At 39.2% G+C, this 24,221-nt stretch overlaps 2 protein-coding genes and 2 long non-coding RNA genes across 4 annotated transcripts; 1 reads left to right on the top strand and 3 right to left on the bottom strand.

Annotated features, from left to right (window-relative positions):
* Positions 1-242: 242 nt before the first annotated feature.
* Positions 243-5,272, bottom strand: LOC125478204. The gene is made up of 2 exons (XR_007258958.1): positions 1,960-5,272; positions 243-1,875 (listed from the first exon to the last, which is right to left on the bottom strand). It is a non-coding gene; the product is annotated as an uncharacterized LOC125478204 (long non-coding RNA).
* Positions 5,087-6,628, top strand: LOC125478205. The gene is made up of 2 exons (XR_007258959.1): positions 5,087-5,184; positions 5,269-6,628. It is a non-coding gene; the product is annotated as an uncharacterized LOC125478205 (long non-coding RNA).
* A 1,547-nt stretch (positions 6,629-8,175) lies between these two features.
* On the bottom strand, positions 8,176-18,700 carry LOC103927886 (GABA transporter 1-like). Its single transcript, XM_009336848.3, has 7 exons — positions 18,108-18,700; positions 9,983-10,213; positions 9,743-9,840; positions 9,356-9,545; positions 9,139-9,269; positions 8,794-9,027; positions 8,176-8,617 (listed from the first exon to the last, which is right to left on the bottom strand). The coding sequence occupies exons 1-7, from the start codon at positions 18,223-18,225 to the stop codon at positions 8,237-8,239; spliced, it is 1,383 nt and encodes a 460-aa protein (XP_009335123.2). The 5' UTR covers positions 18,226-18,700; the 3' UTR covers positions 8,176-8,236.
* A 1,309-nt stretch (positions 18,701-20,009) lies between these two features.
* On the bottom strand, positions 20,010-23,057 carry LOC103927871 (GABA transporter 1-like). Its single transcript, XM_048586057.1, has 7 exons — positions 22,791-23,057; positions 21,942-22,172; positions 21,711-21,808; positions 21,255-21,444; positions 21,039-21,169; positions 20,621-20,854; positions 20,010-20,532 (listed from the first exon to the last, which is right to left on the bottom strand). The coding sequence occupies exons 1-7, from the start codon at positions 22,906-22,908 to the stop codon at positions 20,152-20,154; spliced, it is 1,383 nt and encodes a 460-aa protein (XP_048442014.1). The 5' UTR covers positions 22,909-23,057; the 3' UTR covers positions 20,010-20,151.
* Positions 23,058-24,221: the final 1,164 nt, after the last annotated feature.

Raw genomic sequence — 24,221 nt, forward strand, 5'->3', positions numbered from 1 at the left:
AAAATAGAGGCAAAAAAATGGCGGTTTTCTTAAAATTGAAGAAGTTGAGGTTCCACCATAATACTAATTGGCAATATCGTGATACGTCCCAACCCAGATATCCAAATGACACATAGATGGCACGTGCTGGTCGACACTCGAAAATGACGAAAGCCATAATCATGTGAAAATGCATGAACATAATGAAACATTTAATAAAAAAGTCATGCAAGAAACGACAATTAAAAAGATCATACAATCGGTAAAGAAATAATAATAATAGAAAGAAGGTCATAAAATAAAAAGGATGTCCAACAATCACAATTCTGAAAGAAAAGATGCAAGAATATGTTTAGAGCATACTACTAGTCGAGAGTACTAAAGGAAATGAAAGACAAATTACAATTGCACATAAGAAGTCATACGTTGGTAAGAGGACACAAAATCACTAGTAGGGAAATGCTTCGAAGCTCGGGGCGTAGTCCTCATCACTATGTCCTGAAGGGGGAGCAAAAACAAAAGGTGAGTGGACTATACTTATAATAATAGTACTAATAAGAAAATCGATTTCTTTCTAAACATACTAACCCCCTGTTTGGAAAACACATATAATACTACATATAGGTTTTGCTAAAAACTCTAACATGCCAAAAAAATTATCTCTAAAAGTGATATCGAAAGCGCCTGAAGGCAAATCCAAAGAATCTCGTAAATCAAAATAATAATGTACTCAACTAGGGGTATCATAGTCACTTGAAGGCATAACCATCACCCGAAGGTGAAGCTGTACGACATTGGGTTACGCCAGTGAACAAATATGGTAGGTCCCATCACCCAAAGTTGAAGTTGTACGACTCTAGGTTACGCTAGAGAAGAAATATATACATAACACATCGACACTAGCCGTGGCTAGTGAATTTGTCCGACATTGGTTTTGCTAATGAAGCTGGGAGTATGTCATAAATATCTCACTACTCATCCAATGTGTCCTATGGCCATAGATGTATACATACTCAGGTTGTGTGTATGTGATGTACGATTACCCACATAAAACATATCTCAAAAACTCATACCAAGCTTAGGATTCAAAATCTCATCATCCGAAATCATAAGCAATTCCATAAACGTGATTTCCACGAATATAAATTTCATAAACTTTAAACTAATAAATTATAAATATTTCATAAAAGCAATTTAGATAACTCATAAATTCTCCATAAATTATAAATCTAGAAATTCTTAGAAACATATTATAAAACGCAATTAACTCAGGAAATGTAGAATGAATGCAAGCCTAATATTTTTATAAAAATATGCAATTTAAGAAGGGGTCCACCCACAAATATTCCTCTAGCGGGGAGCCGATCGAATTAGAGAGGATAAGATCACTTCCAACCAACGTACCTAAACACAAATAGGGACCATTTATTAAAACACTACTAAAATAATTGAATTTGGAAAAACGGAGACGAATTCAAATTCGACACATAGAAAAATTTAAGGAGGGACCTCGGGTTCCCCATGCGCCGCCACCCCGTGGTAGCTTGGGTCACCACGTGTCGAGATGGGTAGCATGAAAATTCGTCGCACCAACCATGACAACCCCATGCGTAGCTTCATGCGCCGTTAGTACACTTGTACTCGCCAACCCACGATTTCTGGAATTTTTCCAGATTTTTCCTCCAACTTTAAGAGCTCATTCCAAGCTCGATACATGTCCAAATCGAGTAATTCAAAAACTAAAATGTGGTTAGGAATGTGGAGAAGAGATTCATACCCTGAGGAAGCCCAATGAAGATCAAAGTTAGCCGACAAATTGGCTAGAAGGTGGGCAAACGACCACGGTTTTGAATTTCCAGAAATGAATAGTGAGTTCCTCGAGGGTTTTCCATGTTCCTACATCACCAAAACCACCCAAAAACTTACTAATCGTGAACCTAGACATGATCTACAACGATATGGACCAAGTTCGAGGCTTACCTTTGCCGGAGAAAGGTGTTGCACAGTAAAGGCTACTGTGCAAAGGAAAAAGAGGAATTGGTGGTGGTTTTGTCCCCCTTCCAGAGCTCGCCAGAGTGTTAAGGTACATGTGATGGTGGTGATATGAATGTGGGTGGGTATGTGGGTGCTGTTTAGCCAAGAGAAGAAAACAAATAGTGAGAGATGAGTGGGAGGGAGAGTGATGATGAAGAGGAAAGAAGAAGAAAAATAAGAAAATAAAGAGAGGAAGAGAGATGACGGGACACGGGACAGGGGAAGCAGATCCTATCCTGAGCTGTTGCCAATGAAGCCTAGGGATCAATTGATCTCAGCCTTTCAAATTGATCTTCCAGCCAAGAACGGCCAAGAAGCTTTCAAATTATTTCGCTCAAACCAAGGCAATCTTGTGCCTTTTACATCTCATGCGCTCCCCTATTCCCTGCTTGCTCACTTCTCCTCTGAAACTAATCTCTTGTTTCCTACGAAATTCTCGTATCTCATTCCTCTAAAAATTTCGAAGGAAAAAATAAAATCCAATTCATGCATCTCATTCCTCCAAAAATTTCGGAAGGAAAAGAAATCATTGTCTCGCTTTGGTCGATCAACGGGTTGCCACTGGTCTTCAATAATAAAGGTTAGGTTTCCATTGTTGAATTTCCTTTTCATGATATTTTTGCAATTAGATTGGATTTGCTGCATGTTTATGTTTGAAAAAGAGGAGATGTTGTGTTGCTTCTACAGAAAATTTGGTTTTTTTCGTTGAGCTCAAGTTGTCTGAATCTTGGTATATTTTTGCGGTAGGATTAGATAGTGAATGACATAATGGATAAACCGAATGATGGCGTAGAAGGTACTTTGGAATTGAAACCTACAAAAAATATGGAGTTTGATTCTGAACAAGAAGCATATGATTTCTACAACAAATATGGTGGAATTATGGGGTTTAGTATTCGAAGAGAAAGTAGTGGCAATAATAAAAAGGCTGGTGAACTCACTTCAAGACTGTTTACTTGTGCTAAAGAAGGGTTTCAAGCTGTAAATAAGCGAAATGGTATGATTAGAAGACCAAGAGCAGAGACGAGGACTGGATGTGGTGCTCGTATGGGTGTTAGGTTGGATAGGCATAGGGGAAAGTTTTATGTTTATACTTTTGTTGAACAAATTAATCATCCCCTAGTAAAGAAAGAATATGCCCATATGGTACCATCCCAATGGAAAATGACAGCCTTACAAGCCACTAAGGTAGAATTGGCTGAAGAATCCGGGTTTCCACTTAGGTTGGCTTATGAGTTAATAAGCAAACAAGCAGGTGGAAGAGTCTTTGGGATATATTAAGCAGGATCAAAAAAATTATCTTCGAATTGTGAGGCAAAAGAAAATGCCATATGGAGAAGTTAAAGTCCTGCTACAATACTTTTCCAAACAAATATTGGAAAACCCATCATTCTTCTATGAACTACACTTGGACAAAGAGGAGCAAATAACAAACATGTTTTGGGCAAATGCTAAAATGATAATTGATTATAGCCATTTTGGAGATGATGTAAGTTTTGATACAACTTATAAAGTCAAACAATTGGATCGACCATTTGTAGTGTTTGTTGGCTTTAATCATCACAAGGAGATCATTGTATTTGGAGCAGCTTTAATGTATGATGAGACCGCCACTTCATTTAGTTGGTTATTTAAAACATTTTTGCAGGCAATGTCTAGCAAGGCTCCAAGAACTATTTTTACCGATCAAGATCCTGTGATGGCTAAGGCTATTTTAGAAGTGATGCCTCAGACTTATCATAGACTTTGTTTATGACATCTGATGCAGAATGCTTGTAAAAATGTGAATACTTTATTCAGAGGTTAGGAAGGAGTTCACAATGCTTTGACAAATTTTTTTTACCACATTGAGGAGGAAAGTGAGTTTGTAGCTGCTTGGTATTCTATGCTTAATGAGTATGATGCACATGAGAATGACTGGTTGGCCACCACATTTAAGATTAGAAAGAAATGGGCATATGCATATGTGAGATCGGCATGGTTTATAGGAATACGAAGCACACAAATCAGTGAAAGTTTTAATGCAAGACTAAAAAATTATTTGAAGTCAGATCTCAATATTGTTCAATTTTTCACAAACTTTGAGAGGGTTCTTACCGATACTGGGTACAAGAAGTGGGAAGCGGAGTGTGACCTACAATTCAAAATTGCACATGTCAAATATGATATCAAAATGTTGAAATAAGCTAGAGAAGTTTACACGAAAGCGATATTTAAATTGTTTCAAGATCAATTTGAAGAATCTATTGAATTGTCAATAACAAACTATGTTGTTGATGGGGATGACTTTGTATACGCAGTTGAACTAGATGATACGTCTAAGAAGCGTAAGGTGAAAAGGGAAGGTATATCTACAGTTTTTTGCAACTGTAGACTATTTGAGATGAAAGGTATTTTGTGCAGTCATGCTATTAAAGTCCTTAGAGAAACTATGCTTATAAGGAAATTCCTGAACAATATATAGTGAACATGTAGAGTAAATAAGCAAAAGTTGAGAGTGTGGTAGACATGCGTGGGCGTGACATTCAAGTGGAGCCTAAATTCTAGCAAGCTTTTAGATATAGGTCCTTGTGTTCTATATTCACTAGATTATCAACAAGGGCATCTGAAAATATAAAGGCATACCAACTGGTGATTGAGCAAGCAAATAAATTGGCAAAAATGGTTGAAGACCTATTACATCTAGAAGTGAAATATGATGTACCTGAGAAAATGCATACCAACTGTAATAGCCAAATGGCCAGTTGCTTGGAGAATGTTGATATCATTCCAAAACGGCTTAAGAAGAAAGAAAAGTCTCATCGAGGAAGAAGAAGAATTAGGAGTGCTTTGGAAAAAGCCTTACCAAGAAAAAAGAAGTCTGATCAAGTACTTAAACTCATTTAATTCTTTATCATGCCTATGTGCTTAATATATATAATTAAAGTTTAATCGTTGACATGTTTTAGGTTACAATTCCACAACATACTGGTGGTATCAATGTCTTTAGTCCTTATCCACTGCCACCTTCTCATTCATCACAAGTGAAGTACTTTTGAATGTTTTTTAATCTTCATGGCAAGGCTTGATTAGTTGACAAATATAAACTTGAAATTGTTATGTGATATACAGGTCCCGGTTCACATGTTTGGCAATAATACCTATATGCCAATTCCATATCATCCTGTTCAGGTTTGTTATCTATTTGCAATTTGCACTGTATGTTTGATATCTGTCATATATATATTTTTATCTCATTATGGTTATTGAATGTAGTTACAACCACATAATACGCATATGTCGAACGCAATGCCTTGGCTGCCTTGTGAAGAATCTCACCCGTCAAGTTCCCAACCTTTTCTTCATCAAAATATCACTGGGAATAGTCATGCTTAAGTAGATGGCTATTGTTTTGGGTTTTTTGGTCATCACCGGATTTTTTTGGGTAGATTCCAGATGTGTGGTTATTGTTTTTGGATAGGTTCCAAATGTGCAACTATTGTTTTTTGGGTAGGATTCCCAGATGTGCAGCTACTGTTTTTGGGTTTTTTTGGTCATCATTGGATTTCCTGATATGCAACTATTGTTTTTTGGGTTAGTTTAGTGAACCAAGAAATCCAAATGTATTAGGGACTCACCAGAGAATGCATGAGTTGTAAAGCTAGAGGGTTTTTGTAAACCATAACTTGTTATGTAAATGTCTCCCTCAGTTGATTATGTAAATGTCTACCTAACGTTCATCTTTTATTTCTTGAAATGAATATATATCACATGTGTATTTCCTTAGAGCTATGTCTATTCAGATAAGAATCTCATTGATTCATTTTCAAATAATGTACTCCAACACAGTCAGTTACATCCAGGAAAAAAAAAAAAAGGGAACAAAGTACTTCATGGCATTAAGGTTCTAGGCAAAAAGAACGTCATCACTAAAAAAGAATAAATTTACAAGCAAAAAATCAAATTTTCCTTCAATTTTTTTTTTTGGTAAAGTAACTTTCATTCAAAGAACTAAAATATACACAAAGTCCACAATATACACAAATCCCTCCTCCAAAGACCCAAACAAAAGGCATAAGCCCCAACCCAAACAAACCCTAACACAACAAGCCAGAAAAAAAAAAAAATCCCCAACTGGAATCCATACACAACGGCTGCTGGAACCCCATGGAAATCAGTCATCCATCCCCAAGGTTGCCAAAATTGCCCCAGTTTGCACAGAATCTGAGTCATCCTGATAAACTCCACACTTCCAGTTGTAGCATTTCCAGATCGAAGCTCAGCTACCGAGGAGAACAGTCTCATCGGAATAGTTCTCGTGGAAAGTGGCGGTATGAAGACCCTAACCGAAGTTCTGCACACCTTCCCTTGCAAAATTGAAACTTTACCAGAGGAAACTGGAAGATCAGATATATTTACACATGGATCCAAGTCGGAAATACAAGCTATCTAGAAGGGACATAGGAGACAGGTCGAAGAAAAAAAAGGAGGAGGGACTGGGGCTGCCACTAACCCAAGCCACAGTTAGGATCAGCAGTAGCAAAAGTGAGAAAGAACTGAAGAACCAAGCTTGAAAATTGAAGAAAACTCTCACACACCGAAGAGAAACTCTCTCACAGAAAGAAAAAATCTCTCACCAAAAAGGGAGAGAACTTGGGCTTATTATGGTACTTTTCGGAGGAAGGAGATGTAAAAGGCAAACATAATTGCCTTGGTTTACGTGAAATAATTTGAAAGCTTCTTGGCCATTCTTGGCCACAGGATCAATTTGAAAGGCTGGGATCAATTGACCCTTAGGCTCTGTTGGCAACAGCTCAGGAAAGGATCTGCTTCCCGAGACAAGGAAGAGCACCCCAGAAAATGGGGGAGAACCTGCCACATGTCACCCTATGAGTGGTCCAAGATGGGGAAATCTCCAAATGTGAAATTACCTAAATGCCCTTGACATTCAAAAATTCATAGAAACTTTGTTTTAGCTCCGAATTCCAATCCGTTCACGCCTACGCATTCGTATCGACGAGTGCTACGTGAATAAATTAATTATTACATGTCACGACACGAGAGTCAACGCTTTTGTTGTTAGGGGTATTTTTGTAATTTAACTAATTAAAACATATAACTTAAAACGGGTTGTTAGTTGTTACATATGGGGAGCACCCAACTACTATAAACACATGCAAAATCCCTCCTCTCATCATTGTGTATTCATTCTTAACAAAAATATCTTAGGCCACGTCTCGAAACCGAAGCTGGCGATGTCCAAGTTTTTCATGGTGCCCCAGAACCAAGGATAAAAATATTGTAGGAAAAAAACTGCCAGAGTGAGGCACATGAGTCCCCCAACCCAGCCTAAGGCCACCGCAAAGGAAGACTTGGAATAACTGGAGCTACTATGGATGCCGTACGCACAGTGCAACCATGACCCTACCACAATATATTCAACCCAAAAACATTTAGATAGATAAAAGAAAATATATTTGTATATCTTAAACATTGAGAAATATATCTTAATAATGCATTGAAATGTACAAGTTCTTATTCACTACACAATGTACTTTTGTTTCTAGACGCAACATTGAAGTGACTTTGTTTCATGTAAGTTGCTAATGTACTATTAGCTTTAGACATTCCTTTTGTCGTTTCAGAATGTGTATGCAGTGACAGAGTAGAATATCGGGTATTATGAAGAATGAAGAGTCATATTGTTGAAAACTGTTTTGGACTACGCAAGAAAACGGTCTACCAACGGCACCCGGCCGGAAGATTTATTGTATTATATTATATTATATGCTTTAATATTGCTTTTTCAGCTATATTAGTTTATTTTAGATATGGTGATGCTGAAATTGTAGTCCAAATCGATGTTATTTTAGGGTTGCTCTTGACTATTTCATTTTTAGGTAAAAAAAAATAGTTATCAAACGGCGTGTTAGAGTGTCATTTTTTGTCTAGATCATTAACCATGCAGCAACAAGTCAGCTAGCTAGCTTAACTAGCTTGACTTCTAGGTTGCAGATTAGCTTCTGTGATCCCCGTCAGTTGATTAATTTTCAAGTACCCCCGGAGCCAAACTTAATTAAACTTTGATTCATATTGTTCATAGAGAAACATCTCATCAATGATAAATAGTAAGCATTGCGTAATAGCTTAAGTCACGAGAGAGAAGAAAAAAATAACCAGGTAAACAGTTCAAGACGCCGTCTAGAAATTTGCAACAAGATTTTAAAGCAGTCCTACATTTAATTTATATGTTAGCAAAAAAACTGTATGTGTTAGAATCAAGAACGATCTGTCGGATCGAAGATATTGCACCCAACAGTCCTAGCGCAGAAAATGTTAAGGCAATGATTGTGTTTCCCCAGAAAAGTAAGCTGTATTTGGAGGGTTTGAACACAACATTGTAGAACACCGTTGGCAAAACAAAGTCCAGAGGAATGCATCCAAATGCTCCAATCAAAGCGTTGATGTCGCCAAAGAATGGAAACATAGCTGCAACAGTTGTGGCTATGACCACGGACAGAGATCGATAAACCATCCTTGGCACTACATTGCGAACAGAGAATTGATCAACCTTTGCGTTCACAAACTTGCGTTCAAGTACTTCATTTGTTACTTGTAAATTAACCTGCAGAATATTGCGAACAGAGAATTGATCAACCTTTGCGTTCACAAACTTGCGTTCAAGTACTTCATTTGTTACTAGTAAATTAACTTGCAGAACCAATAAAGTTTTGTGTCATCCACTGAATGTATTCGTTATGATTCATTTCTTGGTGTTGTGAAGCGGATCAGAAGACTTACCACACTAACAGCTGATACTTGCAAGAAGGTGAAAACATTGGTCATCAAGAGAACCCAAGTTGGCAACAAAGGCTTTCCGTCAACTAAAAAATTGAGCAGAACTGTTCCTTCGGCATGATTTCCGAACGCCCAATAACCCGAGATACCAACACTGAAAAATGTCGAAATTACAACAGCATAGCATACGCATAGTCCTTTGAACATTTTTCCTTTAACTGGAGGAGCTATTGTTGCCTGCAAACATATAACTTACCCCATTAAGTGATAATTTACTGATTCTGCTGAACAATGTTTGACCTCTATCTTTTATCACTGCATAAGATCAAATGCAAAGATTAGGAAAACCTGTATTTCAGGAATAATGCCATTTCCATACGAGGTAGCGATGATTGAAATAGCGTTGAAGGGTCCAAAAACACGATTCTGTCCACTTCCATTTAAAGAGTAGTCCTTCCTAGGAGCATTCGCTGAATTTCCTATGAGCATGGAAGTTAATTAATTAAACTAGTCACAAAATACACATTCATAATAATGTAAAGAAATTTGTTTCGTGATATCTTACCAACGTATACGGAACCAGCTGTGGCACAGATGCTGTATGCAAGACAAAGGATTAGAGAGATAAGGTTGATATGCCTCAAGGAGTGGAAGGATGGAATTTGTGCCAACACCAGCATCAGGACACCAAAAATAATAACAAATTGGTAGAGTTGCATGGCTTCTGGTCTTGAATTAGAAAGCAAATATATATACTTGCAGAAGAAGAATTATATGTGGGAAAAACAAAGGAAAAAATAAAATTCAGTAAACATCCCCAATAATCAGCAAACAAACTTGATAATTCTTTTAAGTTTTATAATTCAGCGTTATAGTAAAAGATCACAAAACAAAAGTTAAAAAAGAATGCGGGTTAGGGGACATGTCGACGGAATATTAGACTGACGATCACCTTAAGGCTCTGCCCTCCCACAAGAATGCAAGCTACAACTGCACCATAGCACAAGCCAAATTGAATTGGACCAACAAGGTATCTTCCCCACCCTGGTCCTGTAAAATTAGACCATGCATGCTCATATCATATTTCTTTTTTTCCAATGTCAATAATAATTTTGCCTCAAATCACGGGAAAATCTAAATTTAAGAGGAATCTCAAGGGGAAGAGGGCAGCTATACACAGTACAGTACTCACCCAAAATATCTTTGGCCATGTCACGGAATCGGAGCTGGCGCATGCCAAACTGTTCATGGTGCTCTAAAACCAAGGACAGAAGGTTGTAGGAGTAGAACGTTACAAGAGCTGAAATGGTGAGGCATAAAGCCCCAGCAAACCAACCCATCAAGGAAAGTGCATAGGGAAGACTTAAAGTTGCAGGAGCTACAATTGTAGTTGTCAGGTGATATCCACAATGCAACCATGATCCTACATACATATCATCATCATGAGTTAAAACTATTCGATTTAACAACAGACTAAAACTCACTCATCTTGATTCTTGACACACACATTGAATTTCATTTTTTACTAAATGATATTCTAAACTACTCAATCTAGGAGAAGATGATTCAAACTTGGTTGCATGGCCTAACAGAAGTCTGTGATGTACGAATAAGTGATCCATGTGATGCGGCTTTCACATGGAAAGATATGCCTATTGACCTAGAGTTACACCTCTTATAAGGGCTACAACCATTCAACAAGGGTCTTATTCAATGGTACTGTGAAACCCCACCCCAAAAGTTTATGTAATTTCACATTTTTCCTTAAAGATTTATTGAAATTACGAATTGGTCCCTTATCCTTACCCAATCCTGTTTACTTTTTGGATTCTCCTCCTCTCTCTGCCTGCCATGTGGCAACCCCTAAACTCATCTCCCCATTCTCTCTCCTCTCCTCCCCAAACTCTCTCTCAGCTCACTCATTCTCTCTCTCACAACTCTCTCTCCCTTTCTCACACAGACTCTCCTTCTCTCCCCGACCTACACTTACGCACCCATTCACACACCCACACCATTAACGACCTCACCACCACCACCACCAACCTCACGTGGACTCTCTCTCACTCTCCTTAGTCTCTGTGAAACTCGGCGAGATCGAGAACCCAGACTCTGGCGAGTCCAGTAGGTTTCGAGCAAAGATTCGGCCCCCTCCAGCCATTTCACAATGAATCTTAGGTACAAACCTCTCCCTTTCACCTCTACCTTTGTTTTCATAGGTTGATTGTAGCCTAGGTTTACATGTTGATGTCGACCGGAGCTCGAAAGGCTTCGACCTTCGTTCACAACAAGAAATAGGTTGGTCGACCCGCACCCTTTAGCCTAAGACCTAAAGGCTTCGACCCACTGAGCAACCTAAACCCAAATCCTTTGGGGCTGGGCTTACAAGAGAAAGGCACGTGAAACCCCCAACCTAAAACCCTTGAAACCATGCCCTTCAGGCCGCACCAACCCGGGCCTCTAGCCCATTAGAACCCAACCCACTAAACCATTGGGTCAAGCTATTAAGCCTAGGCCCATTAAACCCAAAACCCTTTCGGGCCGTGCATAGCTTGGGCCTTCAGCCCAAGCCAGGATCCCAGGCCCAGGCCCAAACCAGGTCCAAACCTTAAGCCCAGCCGCGCGTGAGTACCTGCAGGTGCCGACGTGTGAAGTACACGCGCCATCGTCTACAGCGATGCTGGTGACTTTTCCGGTGACCCATGACGGTGTGTGAGGGTGCATGGGGGTACCCGAGGTCCCTTTCTAAGTTTTTCAACGTCTTGAATCTATTTATGACGTCTGTTTTATGAAATTCAATCGTTTAAGTATAGTTTTATTAATTGGACCCTTTATGTGCTTAGGTGCAATTATTAGTAGCGTTTTCGTCTAGCCTATTTCGTACGGCTCTTTGACGACGGAGTATCTGTTAGGATACTAAGTTGGGTTATCCAAATTAATGAGATATGTGTATGTTCTGTTAGATAATGGAACCCTATTAGATGGTTGACACTTGTCATGAGATGGGATGATTTAGTTAGTTGGGTGGTTACTGTTTAGAAACTTACCTTGCAAGTCTGAGATAGATATATAGCAGACTAATTGTGCAAAGGAGGTTATGATATGGAAAGTATGTTGTGAACAGTTATATAGCAGGCTTATGTGTACCATGCGTTGAGGTTAGAACAAGGTTCTTATTATTGGTATCAGCCAATTCTACGATCCCACGTTTCCCTTGCGTATGCCGAGAGCAACCACTCGAGCCACAAAGATGGATGCTCGCGTCACCGCCCTTGAAGCTTCGAACTCCAGAATCGAAGAATCGGTTCAGAATCTGACAGCCCAAATGACCAAATTCATGGCGTCGATCGATACTCGTCTCTCGTTGGTGGAATCTCGGTCGGTTTCCATGGAAGAGCAAGGCCGCGATCGTACCAATCGTGTGGGTCCGTCTGAATTGGGGGGAAATCCCATGGATTCGGAGGAAACCTTCAGCGATCAGAATCTTGATCCCAATCTGCAATTCCAGCGTCGATACTCGGTTCCGTCCTCAAGATTATCAGGTCCAGTTTCGCCAGCCACCAATCAAGCTCGATTTTCCAAGATTTGGTGAAGGTGATGATCCCTTGGCTTGGGTGTATAAGGCGGAACATTTCTTTGAATATTTCTCGGTCGCTGACGATCGCAAGGTGCAATTGGCATCTTTTCATTTTGACCGAGAAGCCCTTCAGTGGTTTCAATGGCGGAATTGTATCAAGAACTTTCCTCGTTGGCCGGAATTTGTTAGGGTTTTCTGTCGTGAGTTCGGGCCATCGGAGTTTGAGGATTTTTCTGAAGCTTTGATTCAATTGCGGCAGACGGGGTTAGTTCGGGATTACATTACAGAGTTTCGGCGTTTGGCGAATCGAACCCATGAGATTGCTCCGTCGATGCTTAAAAGCTGTTTCATAGGGGGATTGCGACCGGAGCTCCGTCACGATGTCAAGCTTCTGCGACCATCGGACGTTTATGAGGCGCAGGCTATTGCCTTACAACTCGATGCTAAGCTTGCTGATTCCAAGATCCGATCTTTTTCGAAGACTCCAAATTTCTCTTGGCATAATTCGGGGGGCAGTAAGGTTACTCCAGGTCTTACGGATTCAGGTAACCCCAATTCCTCTGTTACTTTTCCTAAACCAAACACTGTGAAGAAGATGACTTTTGAGGAAATTAGGGAACGACGGAAAAAGGGTCTTTGCGATTATTGTCCTGTCAAATGGTTTATAGGGCATGTTTGCCAAAGTCAACAACTCTTACTGCTTGATTTGTCTGATAGATCTGAGGAGGTTCTTGATGAGGATCCTGTGTTAGATGAGGGTGCTGAGTTATCGAAGGCTCGTATTACTGCCTGTGCTGTGTATGGTGTCTCTGCTCCTGATAATATTCAAACTATGAAGGTCCTAGGGTCTATTAAACATTGCCCTACAGTGATTCTTTTCGATTCGGGAAGTTCCCATAATTTCATCAACTCTGCCCTTGCCAAGAAGATGGGTTGGAGAGTCGACCCTCTTATAAAGTTTGATGTGATGATTGCCAATGGTGGTACAATTACCAGTATGGGGTGTTGTTCTCAAGTTAGAATTAGTATCCAAGACTACGAATATATCTCGGATTTGTATGTTTTGCAATTGGGTGGTTGTGATGTTGTCTTGGGTGCTCAATGGTTGCGAAACTTGGGACCCATTCTCTGGGATTTTGAGAAGTTGAAGATGGAATTCACCTTAGGCCAACGACACTATTGTTTGTATAGCTCTCCTCCTCCTGCGCCAAGTTCCGTTTCAGTGTGTCAAATGGAACGATTGCTCAGTCAAGGGTCTTTTGGGGTTGTTTTATTCCTTCTTGATCCGAATACAACAGTAGCAGTGGTTGGGGATCTCTCGGATAGTCAACAAGCAGGGTTGCAGGAATTGCTTTCTCAGTTTGACTCTATCTTCCAAACACCTACTACTTTACCTCCTTCAAGATCCCATGACCATCAAATTCCACTTTTGGAGGGCAGTAAACCACCTAGTGCAAGACCTTATCGTTACAGTCCTATACAAAAATCTGAAATTGAGAAATGTGTTCAAGAGCTATTGGATTCCGGGTTTATCCGTGCTAGTAACAGTCCATTTTCCTCTCCTGTTTTGTTGGTTCGGAAAAACGACAACAGTTGGAGGATGTGTATGGATTACCGGGCTTTGAATTTGTTGACGATCAAAGATAAGTATCCGATTCCTTTAATTGATGAATTGTTAGATGAACTCTTTGGGGCTCAATTTTTTTCTAAGCTCGATCTCCGAGCAGGATATCATCAAATCCGAGTTCATCCTGATGATATTGCCAAAACAGCCTTCCGTACTCACAGTGGCCACTATGAGTTTCTGGTAATGCCCTTTGGCCTCACTAACGCTCCAGCAACTTTTCAAAGTCTCATGAATGAGATTTTCCGGCCCTTTTTACGTCACTTTGTTCTGGTCTTTTTTGACGATATCTTAGTTTACAGTTCTACTTGGGAGGAACACTTGCGACATCTCAGTACAGTTTTTCACGTGCTACAGCAGCATAAATTGTTTGTGAAGAAATCAAAATGTGATTTTGGTAAAACACAGATTGAGTATTTGGGTCATGTGGTCTCACGGGATGGCGTTGCAGCGGATCCTTCCAAGCTCCGGGTCATTCAAGATTGGCCTTTACCTGGTACCATTACAGCCTTGCGTGGATTTTTGGGTTTAACTGGGTATTACCGCAAGTTTATACCAGGTTATGGCAGAATTTGTGGCCCACTAACTGCCTTAACAAAGAAGAATGCCTTCCATTGGACTTCCGACGCTACGGTTGCTTTCAATCAGCTTAAGGATGTGATGTTATCTCCCCAAGTTCTGGCTCTTCCAGATTTTTCGCAGCCATTTGTGATTGAAACAGATGCATCTAACACGGGCATTGGGGCTGTTCTCCAACAGGCAGGCCGCCCTATAGCTTTTACAAGTAAAGCCCTTGGTCCTCGGTCTCAAGCTATGTCGGCATATGAACGGGAGATGCTTGCAATCGTCCATGCTATTAAGAAATGGCAAACTTATCTTCAAGGCAGCCACTTTGTTATCCGCACAGACCACCATAGTTTGAAATTCTTTCTGCAAAATCGGGCTCATACTCCATTCCAACAAAAATGGATTTCTAAACTCTTGGGCTTTGATTATGAAATCCAGTACAAACAAGGCACTGAAAATCAAGCTGCGGATGCTTTGTCTCGACTACATTCGGAGGCTCAGTTCTGTGCTATTTCCTATCCCTATATGGGTTGGTTAGACGACTTGCGGCGCCACTTGGAACAGGAGCCTTGGATTATTTCAAAACGTACGGACCCCTCGGTGTTGACTAGTGTTGCGGCTACATCTTCCTCTTCCTTCCATTTTGATAATGGGTTCCTTAAGCATAAGGGCAGAATTGTGTTGAGTCCGACGACCAATTGGAGGGATAAGGTGTTTCATGAACATCACAGTACCTTGATGGCGGGACATTCCGGGTTTCTTAAGACTTACAAGCGACTCTTTCGTTCTTTCTATTGGCATGGCATGAAGACTGATATTCGACGGATGGTTGCTGACTGTCAGGTGTGTCAACAAAACAAATATGAAACTTTGGCTTCACCAGGCCTCTTGAATCCCCTGCCGATTCCTCAAACTGTGTGGACTGATATTTCCATGGATTTTATTGTTGGGTTGCCGCCTTGCAAAGGGAAGACGGTTATTTTTGTAGTTGTTGATCGGTTCTCTAAATACGCCCATTTTGTGGCACTGTCACATCCATACACGGCCCATTCCGTTGCTCAGGTTTTTGTGGACCACATCTTCAAGCTCCATGGAATGCCTGCCACGATCGTTAGTGACCGAGATCCGGTGTTCCTCAGTGCATTTTGGAAAGAGTTCTTTGCATTACAAGGGTCTAAACTCTGTTTGAGCTCGGGGTATCACCCCCAGTCTGATGGGCAAACTGAGGTCGTCAACCGTTGTCTGGAAACATATCTGCGTTGTTTTTGCAGCCTTCAACCAAAGAAATGGCTCCAATGGTTATCATGGGCTGAATGGAGTTACAACACTTCTTATCACTCTTCTTCGAAGCTCACACCATATGAAATTGTGTATGGCCAACTTCCTCCTGCCATTCTAACGTATGAGTCTGGCACCACCAAATTGGACATGGTCGATCGCTGTTTACAAACCCGCTCGCAGATTTTATCTCAACTCAAAACTAATTTGGAAGCTGCTCAGGTCCGCATGAAGCAACAGGCGGATAAACATCGTACTGACCGTTCTTTTGAAGTCGGTGACATGGTATATCTCCGGCTTGTTCCTTATCAACATCAGTCTTTGGCTAGTCATCCATTTCATAAGCTCCAACCGAAATTTTATGGACCTTTTGAGGTATTGGAGAAGATTGGATCAGTAGCTTATAAGATCAGACTGCCAGTTCACTCTAAATTACATCCTGTCTTCCATGTCTCATGCTTGAAGAAGCAATTGGGTGTGGGTGTGGCTCCTACTACTCCGCTCCCTGATGTCACGGATGATGGGCTGCTCCCCGCAACCCCGGTTGCCATTCTCCAGTCTCGTGTACTTACCAAGGACAATTCCCAGATCACTGAAGTTGTTGTTCATTGGAAGAATCATCGCAAGGAGGATGCCACCTGGGAGCCGTATGACGATTTCAAGTGTCGATTTCCTTCTTTTCAACCTTGAGGACAAGGTCTGTTTCTATGGGCGGGGTAATGTTAGGATACTAAGTTGGGTTATCCAAATTAATGAGATATGTGTATGTTCTGTTAGATAATGGAACCCTATTAGATGGTTGACACTTGTCATGAGATGGGATGATTTAGTTAGTTGGGTGGTTACTGTTTAGAAACTTACCTTGCAAGTCTGAGATAGATATATAGCAGACTAATTGTGCAAAGGAGGTTATGATATGGAAAGTATGTTGTGAACAGTTATATAGCAGGCTTATGTGTACCATGCGTTGAGGTTAGAACAAGGTTCTTATTAGTATCTGTGATTGGACCTTTTCTAAAATGCATGTTTTAATAGTAGAAATGCATACATGAAAAGTATGATTAAATGGTTACGTTTTATGAGTAAATTAGATTTACACTTATGATTATCATGCTTTACTGAGAATATTTTGGAATACCATACTTTATGAAATTATGTTCCTTGTAGTATATATGATGGATGACTATATACTATTTATGAACATGTTTTTACACTTCTTTGTAGTATATATGATGGATGACTATATGTTATGAAGATGTTTTGAGATATACGCACCTATGTTTGGAAAGATTATATTCAATGTTTTTTGCGCATTTAGTGGTCATTGTTCTGCCTATGGGCGACGATACTTATATTGGCTTCGATCGGGTGATGTAGGGGCCTACGGGTCAGGAGATATTATATTGGCATACGGGTCGGGTGATGTAGGGGCCAACGGGTCAAATGAAGATATATATATTTGGCCCACGGGACGGGTGATGTAGGGGCCTTCGGGTCGATTATGATACCACTATTTAGCACATTGTACATTATATGCTTTATGAAAGGTTTTATGGCATGCAAGGGTTTTTCGGAAAACCTATTACATATTATGCTATTGAGTTTTCATAAAACTTTAGGGGTTAGTACGTTATTGAATAATTGTTTAAGTAATATATATATATATATATATATATATATGTATGTATATCAATTTGATCCACTCATATTTGTTTTGCGCCCCCCCTCAAGACATAGGAACGAGGCGTACAATCCGAGCCATGAGGCATTCCTCTACCAGTGATATCTTATCATCCTCTTTGCTTTGCATCTATTGTAATAGCACCTCTCTATTTTACCTTCTGCTAGTACTCTGGATTAGTTGTATGCTCTGAACATGTCATGCATTACCATTATATTCATTGTTGGCTCTTGAATATTATTATGGTATTTTGTAAGACTTATATTTGAATATTACTTTGCATGGTTGCGCACAAAATTTATATGCATGTTTCCCATGTTCTCGGTATATGCATTCATTAAATGGTTTTCGTCACCCTCGGATGTCGGCCAGCCCGTGGCCATCCCGATGTCCCTCGGACTTCAGGATTGGGGCGTGTCAGGTACCCTCTCGTTGTCTATAAAATTATAAACTGGTTTGCAGTCGAACCATTTCATTCATTCCAATTCACTTCTATAGAGAGAGAGAGAGAGAGAGAGAGAGAGAGAATCATCTTTCTGTGTGATCACTAGAGATCTTAATTCCTTCATATGACACAAAGAGAGAATCCATACCTCTGGATTTGAGCACAAATAAAGCTCCAGCATCAAGCTCCTTTGAAATGTTGGCTTCTTCATCTTCCTTATTTTCTGCTGATAAATCAGTATTTGAACTGGGAAGAACTGACTCCATAGCTCTCTAGCTATCAGAATGTTTTGGTTTGCCTTTGGATTAACAATTTGCTGCAACATGAACTTCATATAATTGACAACCACATATTCCTCCCCTTCACAGAAAATTGGAAAAGGAAAAGGTTTTGTTTTTGTTTTTTTTTTTTTTTTTTTGTGAAGATATAGACAAAGCAAGATAAACACTTTGACTTGTTTATAAGCCACTGTCGTCTTTTAGCAGAGAAAATATATTACAGTTGAAAAACTGAACACTTACATATTTGTTTAGCTATTTGATGACTACAGTTCAACCAAGGGCGGCTTCACTCTAGTCTCAGATTTGACAAAAAGGCAATGGATTTAACTAGGATCCCACAATAATCAACGGTAGATTTAAACAATCATTTTCCCGTCATCCAAATGCATTTTTTCCCATGTATTTTTTTGTTTCGAACTTTCGAGGACATGATGACTTTTTTGAAGTACGACAACAGCTGGGCTCCATTTAACAACCACGTCTAATTGAATTTCATGAATGGCGAGTTCGATATATACACTCTCTCTTTACCTTTTTTTGATTTTGTGATCACATAATTCTCGTATCCACTTTAGATATCTTGTTAAAGAAAAGATTACATATGTTGATGATGGATGATTATTTACATATACAGTTACAAATGCATTAGGACTATTGAGTCGTGAATGATCTAAACAGATTTTTAGGTCAAATTATATAGGATTGCGACTGCAGAGACCTTCCAGGATAATCTGCATGGAGATTATCTCCAACTTCTTCCTTGAAATAACTGGAGCTCTTCAGGTGTTCAATGCCATCTGATATGTCTTTGTCAACGTATGCAGACAAGTCAGACTCATCATCTAATGATTCCCATGACAACTCTGCATTTTTTGCAAGCATCAATCTCCTCAGTTTTTGAAGCATATCGTAGTTTAGCCTTTCGCGGTCCCTGAAAATTTCAAATAGTACGTATTTCTAACAAGCATATATATATATGTGTGTGTGTGTCTGTGCGTGTGTGTGTAAAATAACGAAGGGAATATGTTTTGCAGAAGTAACTTGCTTCTAGTGATACAAAGATTTTTATACAAAGAGGAACTCTTGACAGAGGAGTAATCTAGCCTACGTTCGAGGTTTACAAATCAATTACAAACAAATTACAAATTCGTTTACCAAATTAAGCCAAGATATCAGGAATGGTATTGTTGACTTTTTTCCCAAATTAAGCCAAGATATCAGGAATGATATCATTGACTTCTCAACACTCCCCCTCGAGTTGAAGAGTGGATGTTGAGAACTCCCAACTTGTGTATAATCCTTGAGAAAGTTTCCTTACCCAATGCTTTCGTGAATACATCTGTAAGTTGGTGTGAAGAGGGAGCATACCTTGTGACAACTGAACCATCATGTATCTTATCCCAAATAAAATCTTATCCCAAATAAAGTGGCAATCTGTCTGGTTCGCTCATGACTATTTCGTTGTCGGTTAAAAAATAAAAATTGAAAAACAATAGTTATTGAACAGCCTGTTAGAGTATCTCATTTTTACTCTAGGTCATTAACCTTGCCGCAACATGTCCTCTGGCTCTGAGGATAAGGAATGTATCATGAACTAATCAACCAACTTGCAAGTAATAAAAATTGCCATGGAAGACTTTGTTTCAGCTAGCTAGCTTAATTAGTTTGACTATTTAGGTTGCAGATTAGCTTCTGTGATCGCAGTCAGTTGATTAATTTTCAAGTACCCCCTTCTTCAAACCTAATTAAACTTTGATTCATAATGTTCATAGAGAAACATCTGATCAACGATAAATAATAAGTAATGCATAATTGCTTAAATCATGAGAAAAAGGAAAAGAAGCAGATAAACAGTTCAAAATGCTGTTTACAAACTTGCGACAAGATTTTGAAGCAGTCCTACATTATAGTTTATATGTTAGCAAAAAAACTGTACGTGTTAGAATCAAGAACGATCTGTCGGATCGAAGATATTGCACCCAACAGTCCTAGTGCAGAAAATGTTGAGGCAATGATTGTGTTTCCCCAGAAAAGTAAGCTGTACTTGGAGGGCTTGAATACAACATTGTACAACACCATTGGCAAAATGAAGTCCAGAGGAATGCATCCAAATGCTCCAATCAGAGCGTTGATGTCACCAAAGAATGGAAACATAGCTGCAACAGTTGTGGCTATGACCACAGACAGAGATCGATAAACCAACCTTGGCACAACATTGCGAACAGAGAACTGATCAACCTTTGCATTCGCAAACTTGCGTTCAAGTACTTCATTTGTTGGTTGTAAGTAAACCTGCAGAACCGATCAAGTTTTGTATCATCCACTGAATGTAGTCTTTACGATTCATTCTTGGTGTTGTGAAGCGGATTAGAAGACTTACCACACTAACAGCTGATACTTGCAAGAAGGTGAAAACATTGGTCATCAATAGAACCCAAGTTGGCAACAGAGGCTTTCCATCAACTAAAAAATTGAGCAGAATTGTTCCTTTGGCCTGATTTCCAAACGCCCAATAACCCGAGATACCAACACTGAAAAATGTCGAAAGTACAACAGCATAGCATACGCATAATCCTTTGAACATTTTTCCTTTAACTGGAGGTGCTATTGTTGCCTGCAAACATATAAATTGCCCCATTAAGTGAGAATTTACTGATTCTACTGAACAATGTTTGACCTCTATCTTTTATCACTGCATTAGATCAAAAGCAAACAATAAATTCAAAATAATAGGATTCCGTTGTCTTTTTTTTTTTCTTTTCCTTTTTTTCCCTCAAGTAATAAAGCAATTGGAAAACCTGTATTTCAGGAATAATGCCATTTCCATATGTGGTTGCGATGATTGAAATAGCGCTGAAGGATCCAAAAACACGATTCTGTCCACTTCCGTTTAAAGAGTAGTCCTTCCTAGGAGCATTAGTCGAATTTCCTATGAGCATGGAAGTTAGTTAATTAAACTGATCGCAAGTTATACATTCCGAATAATGTAAAGAAATTGTTTTGTGATTTCTTACCGATATATACGGAACCAGCTGTGGTACAGATGCTATATGCAAGACAAAGGATTAGAGAGACAAGGTTGATATGCCTCAAGGAGTGGAAGGATGGAATTTGTGCCAACACCAGCATCAGGACACCGAAAATTATAACAAATTGGTAGAGTTGCATGGCTTCTGGTCGGGAACTAGAAAGCAAATATATATACTTGTAGAAGAAGAATTATATGTGGGAAAAACAAAAGAAAATTAAAATTCAGTTAACATCCCAAATAATCTGCAAACAAACTACTACTTTAATTGTTTGGCAAGCTACTGCTGCTTGACATAATTTCCAGACTTCAAAGAAATTAAAGATAAATTAATAAATTATAAGTTCATAATTCAGTGTTCTCGTAAAAGATCACATAACAAAAGTTTGAAGAGAATGCAGGGTAGGGGAAATGTCGACATAAATATTAAACTGATGATCACCTTAAGGCTCTGCCCTCCCAGAAGAATGCAAGCTATAACTGCACCATAGCACAAGCCAAATTGAATTGGACCAACAAGGTATCTTCCCCACCCTGGTCCTGTAAAATTAGACCATGCATGCTCATATCATATTTTTTTTTCGCAATGTTAATAATTTTGCCTCAAATCATAGGGCAATTTACATTTAAGAGGAATCTCAAGGGGAAGAGGGCAGCTATAAATAGTACTCACCCAAAATATCTCTGGCCATGTCGCGGAATCGAAGCTGGCGCATGCCAAGCTGGTCATGGTGTTCTAAAACCAAGGACAGAAGGTTGTAGGAGTAGAACGTTACAAGAGCTGAAATGGTGAGGCATAAAGCCCCAGCAAACCAACCCATCAAGGAAAGTGCATAGGGAAGACTTAAAAGGGCAGGAGCTACAATTGAAGTTGTCAGGTGATATCCACAATGCAACCATGACCCTACATACATATCATCATCATCATCATCATCATCATCATCATCATCATCATCATCAATTAAACTCTTCAAATTAACAACAGACCAAAGCTCACTGATCTTGATTCTTGACACACTTTAATTTCATTTTTTGACTAAATGATATATGAACTACTCAATCTAGGGAAAAGTTGATTCGAATTTGGGCGCAAGGTGGCGGACACATACTGCCTAACAGAAGCCTATGATGAACGAATAAGTGATCCAAGCGATAGGGCTTTCGCAGGAATGACACGCCTATTGGCCAAGAGGCATGACTCTAGGAAAAGGGGCTTCGGTTCTAGTGAAGAGATTCACGTCGCTTCACATGTGAAGTGTGAACCAAATACAATGAGTGTATAATAAGGTACACCCCTTGGATCAAGGGTTGCACCTCTTTTAAAGGTTACAGCCATTCAACAAGGGTCTTGTTTTATGGTACCCTCTCGTTGCCTATAAATAAGTTTGCAGTCAAACCATTTCCTTCATTCCAATTCACTTCCATAGAGAGAGAGAGAGAGAGAGAGAGAGAGAGAGAATAAACCAGCTAACATCACTACAGATCTTAATTCCTTCATATGACACAAAGAGAGAATCAATACCTCTAGATTTAAGCACAAATAAAGCTCCAGCATCAAGCTCCTTTGAAATGTTGACTTCTTCATCTTCCTTATTTTCTGCTGATAAATCAGTATTTGAACTGGGAAGAACTGACTCCATAGCTCTCTAGCTATCAGAATGTTTTGGTTTGCCTTTGGATTAACAATATTGCTGCAACATGAACTTCATATAATTGACAACCACATATTCCTCCCCTTCACAAAAAATTGGAAAAGGAAATGGTTTTGTTTTGTTTTGTTTTTTTTTTTTTTTTTGTGAAGATATAGACAAAGCAAGAAAAACTCTTTGACTTGTTTATAAGCCACTGTCGTCTTTTAGCAAAGAAAAATAAATTATAGTGGAAAAACTGATTTGCCAAAGAAGGCAATGGATTTAATTAGGATCCCACAATAATTAAAGGAAAATGTTATTAGCACTTGAAACTATCATTTTGCTATCTTGTAAATGTTGAGAATCAATCTTACATTCAAGGGAGGAGGGATCTAGCATGTGCGTATAAGTAATTGAACTACTCTCTATATTGTCAATTGATTTTATAGTGAAATCTCAACTTCTTTATGGTATCAGAGCAGGTTTTCAATGTGTGAAGGCCAGCAGCCATACGTGCTCCACGTCACCCAATTTGTATTGTCCACGTGCGAGACTTGAAAATTCGCCACATATGAGTGACCGTGTTGAGAATGAATTTGATATTGATGGCAGGAGGGACCTTAACTTCTTCACCAAACGTATTTTTTCGCATGTACTTTTTGTTTGGATATTTTTTCGCATGTACTTTTTGTTTGGAGGATGTGATAACTTCTTTGAAGTACTCCATTTAACAATCACGTAATACTACAATCTAATTGAATTGCATAAATGGTACCATCGTTTGTCTATGTACACTCTCTCTTACCCTTTTTCTGATTTTTTGATCACATAATTCTAGTATCCACTTTAAATATCTAGTAAAAAAAAGAGATTACATATGTTGATGATGAATGATGATTTATATATACAAAATACAAATAGATTAGGACTATTGAGTCCTGAATAATCTAAATAAATTTTTATATCAAATTATATTCGACTGCAACTGCAGAAACCTTCCAGGATATATCTTCACGTAGATTATCTCCAACTTCTTCCCTGAAATAGTTGGAACCCTTCAGGTGTTCAATGCCATCTGATATGTCTTTGTCAGCGTATGCAGACCAGTCAGATTCATCATCTGATGATTCCCACGACAACTCTGCATTTTTTCGCAAGCTTAATCATAACATCCTCCGTTGGTTTATGTAGCATATTGTTGAATTATAAGTCTATAGCTGATTAAGTATTAGAAATAAGGTGAGTTTTAATGTGTGTATTCACTTGAGCATATCTGCCAAGTGTAAGGTTAAATGATGTAAGGCCATGAGTGCCATGTGGTA

The sequence above is a fragment of a genome, unplaced genomic scaffold (genome assembly GCF_019419815.1).
Source record: "Pyrus x bretschneideri cultivar Hongxiangsu unplaced genomic scaffold, Pyrus_bretschneideri_v1 Contig24, whole genome shotgun sequence".
In the NCBI taxonomy this organism is placed as follows: domain Eukaryota; kingdom Viridiplantae; phylum Streptophyta; class Magnoliopsida; order Rosales; family Rosaceae; genus Pyrus; species Pyrus x bretschneideri.

Bases quoted from the DNA above. Each gene is read 5' to 3' on its own strand.
- LOC103927886 (XM_009336848.3), bottom strand. From the start codon at position 18,225: ATGGAGTCAGTTCTTCCCAGTTCAAATACTGATTTATCAGCAGAAAAT. The intron at 10,214-18,107 runs GTATGGATTCTC...ATATGTATGTAG, and splicing joins ATTTGTGCTCAAATCCAGAG to GATCATGGTTGCATTGTGGA. The intron at 8,618-8,793 runs GTAAGTCTTCTG...AATATTCTGCAG, and splicing joins AAGTATCAGCTGTTAGTGTG to GTTAATTTACAAGTAACAAA.
- LOC103927871 (XM_048586057.1), bottom strand. From the start codon at position 22,908: ATGGAGTCAGTTCTTCCCAGTTCAAATACTGATTTATCAGCAGAAAAT. The intron at 20,855-21,038 runs GTTTTCCAATTG...ATATGTTTGCAG, and splicing joins GCATTATTCCTGAAATACAG to GCAACAATAGCACCTCCAGT. The intron at 20,533-20,620 runs GTAAGTCTTCTA...TCGGTTCTGCAG, and splicing joins AAGTATCAGCTGTTAGTGTG to GTTTACTTACAACCAACAAA.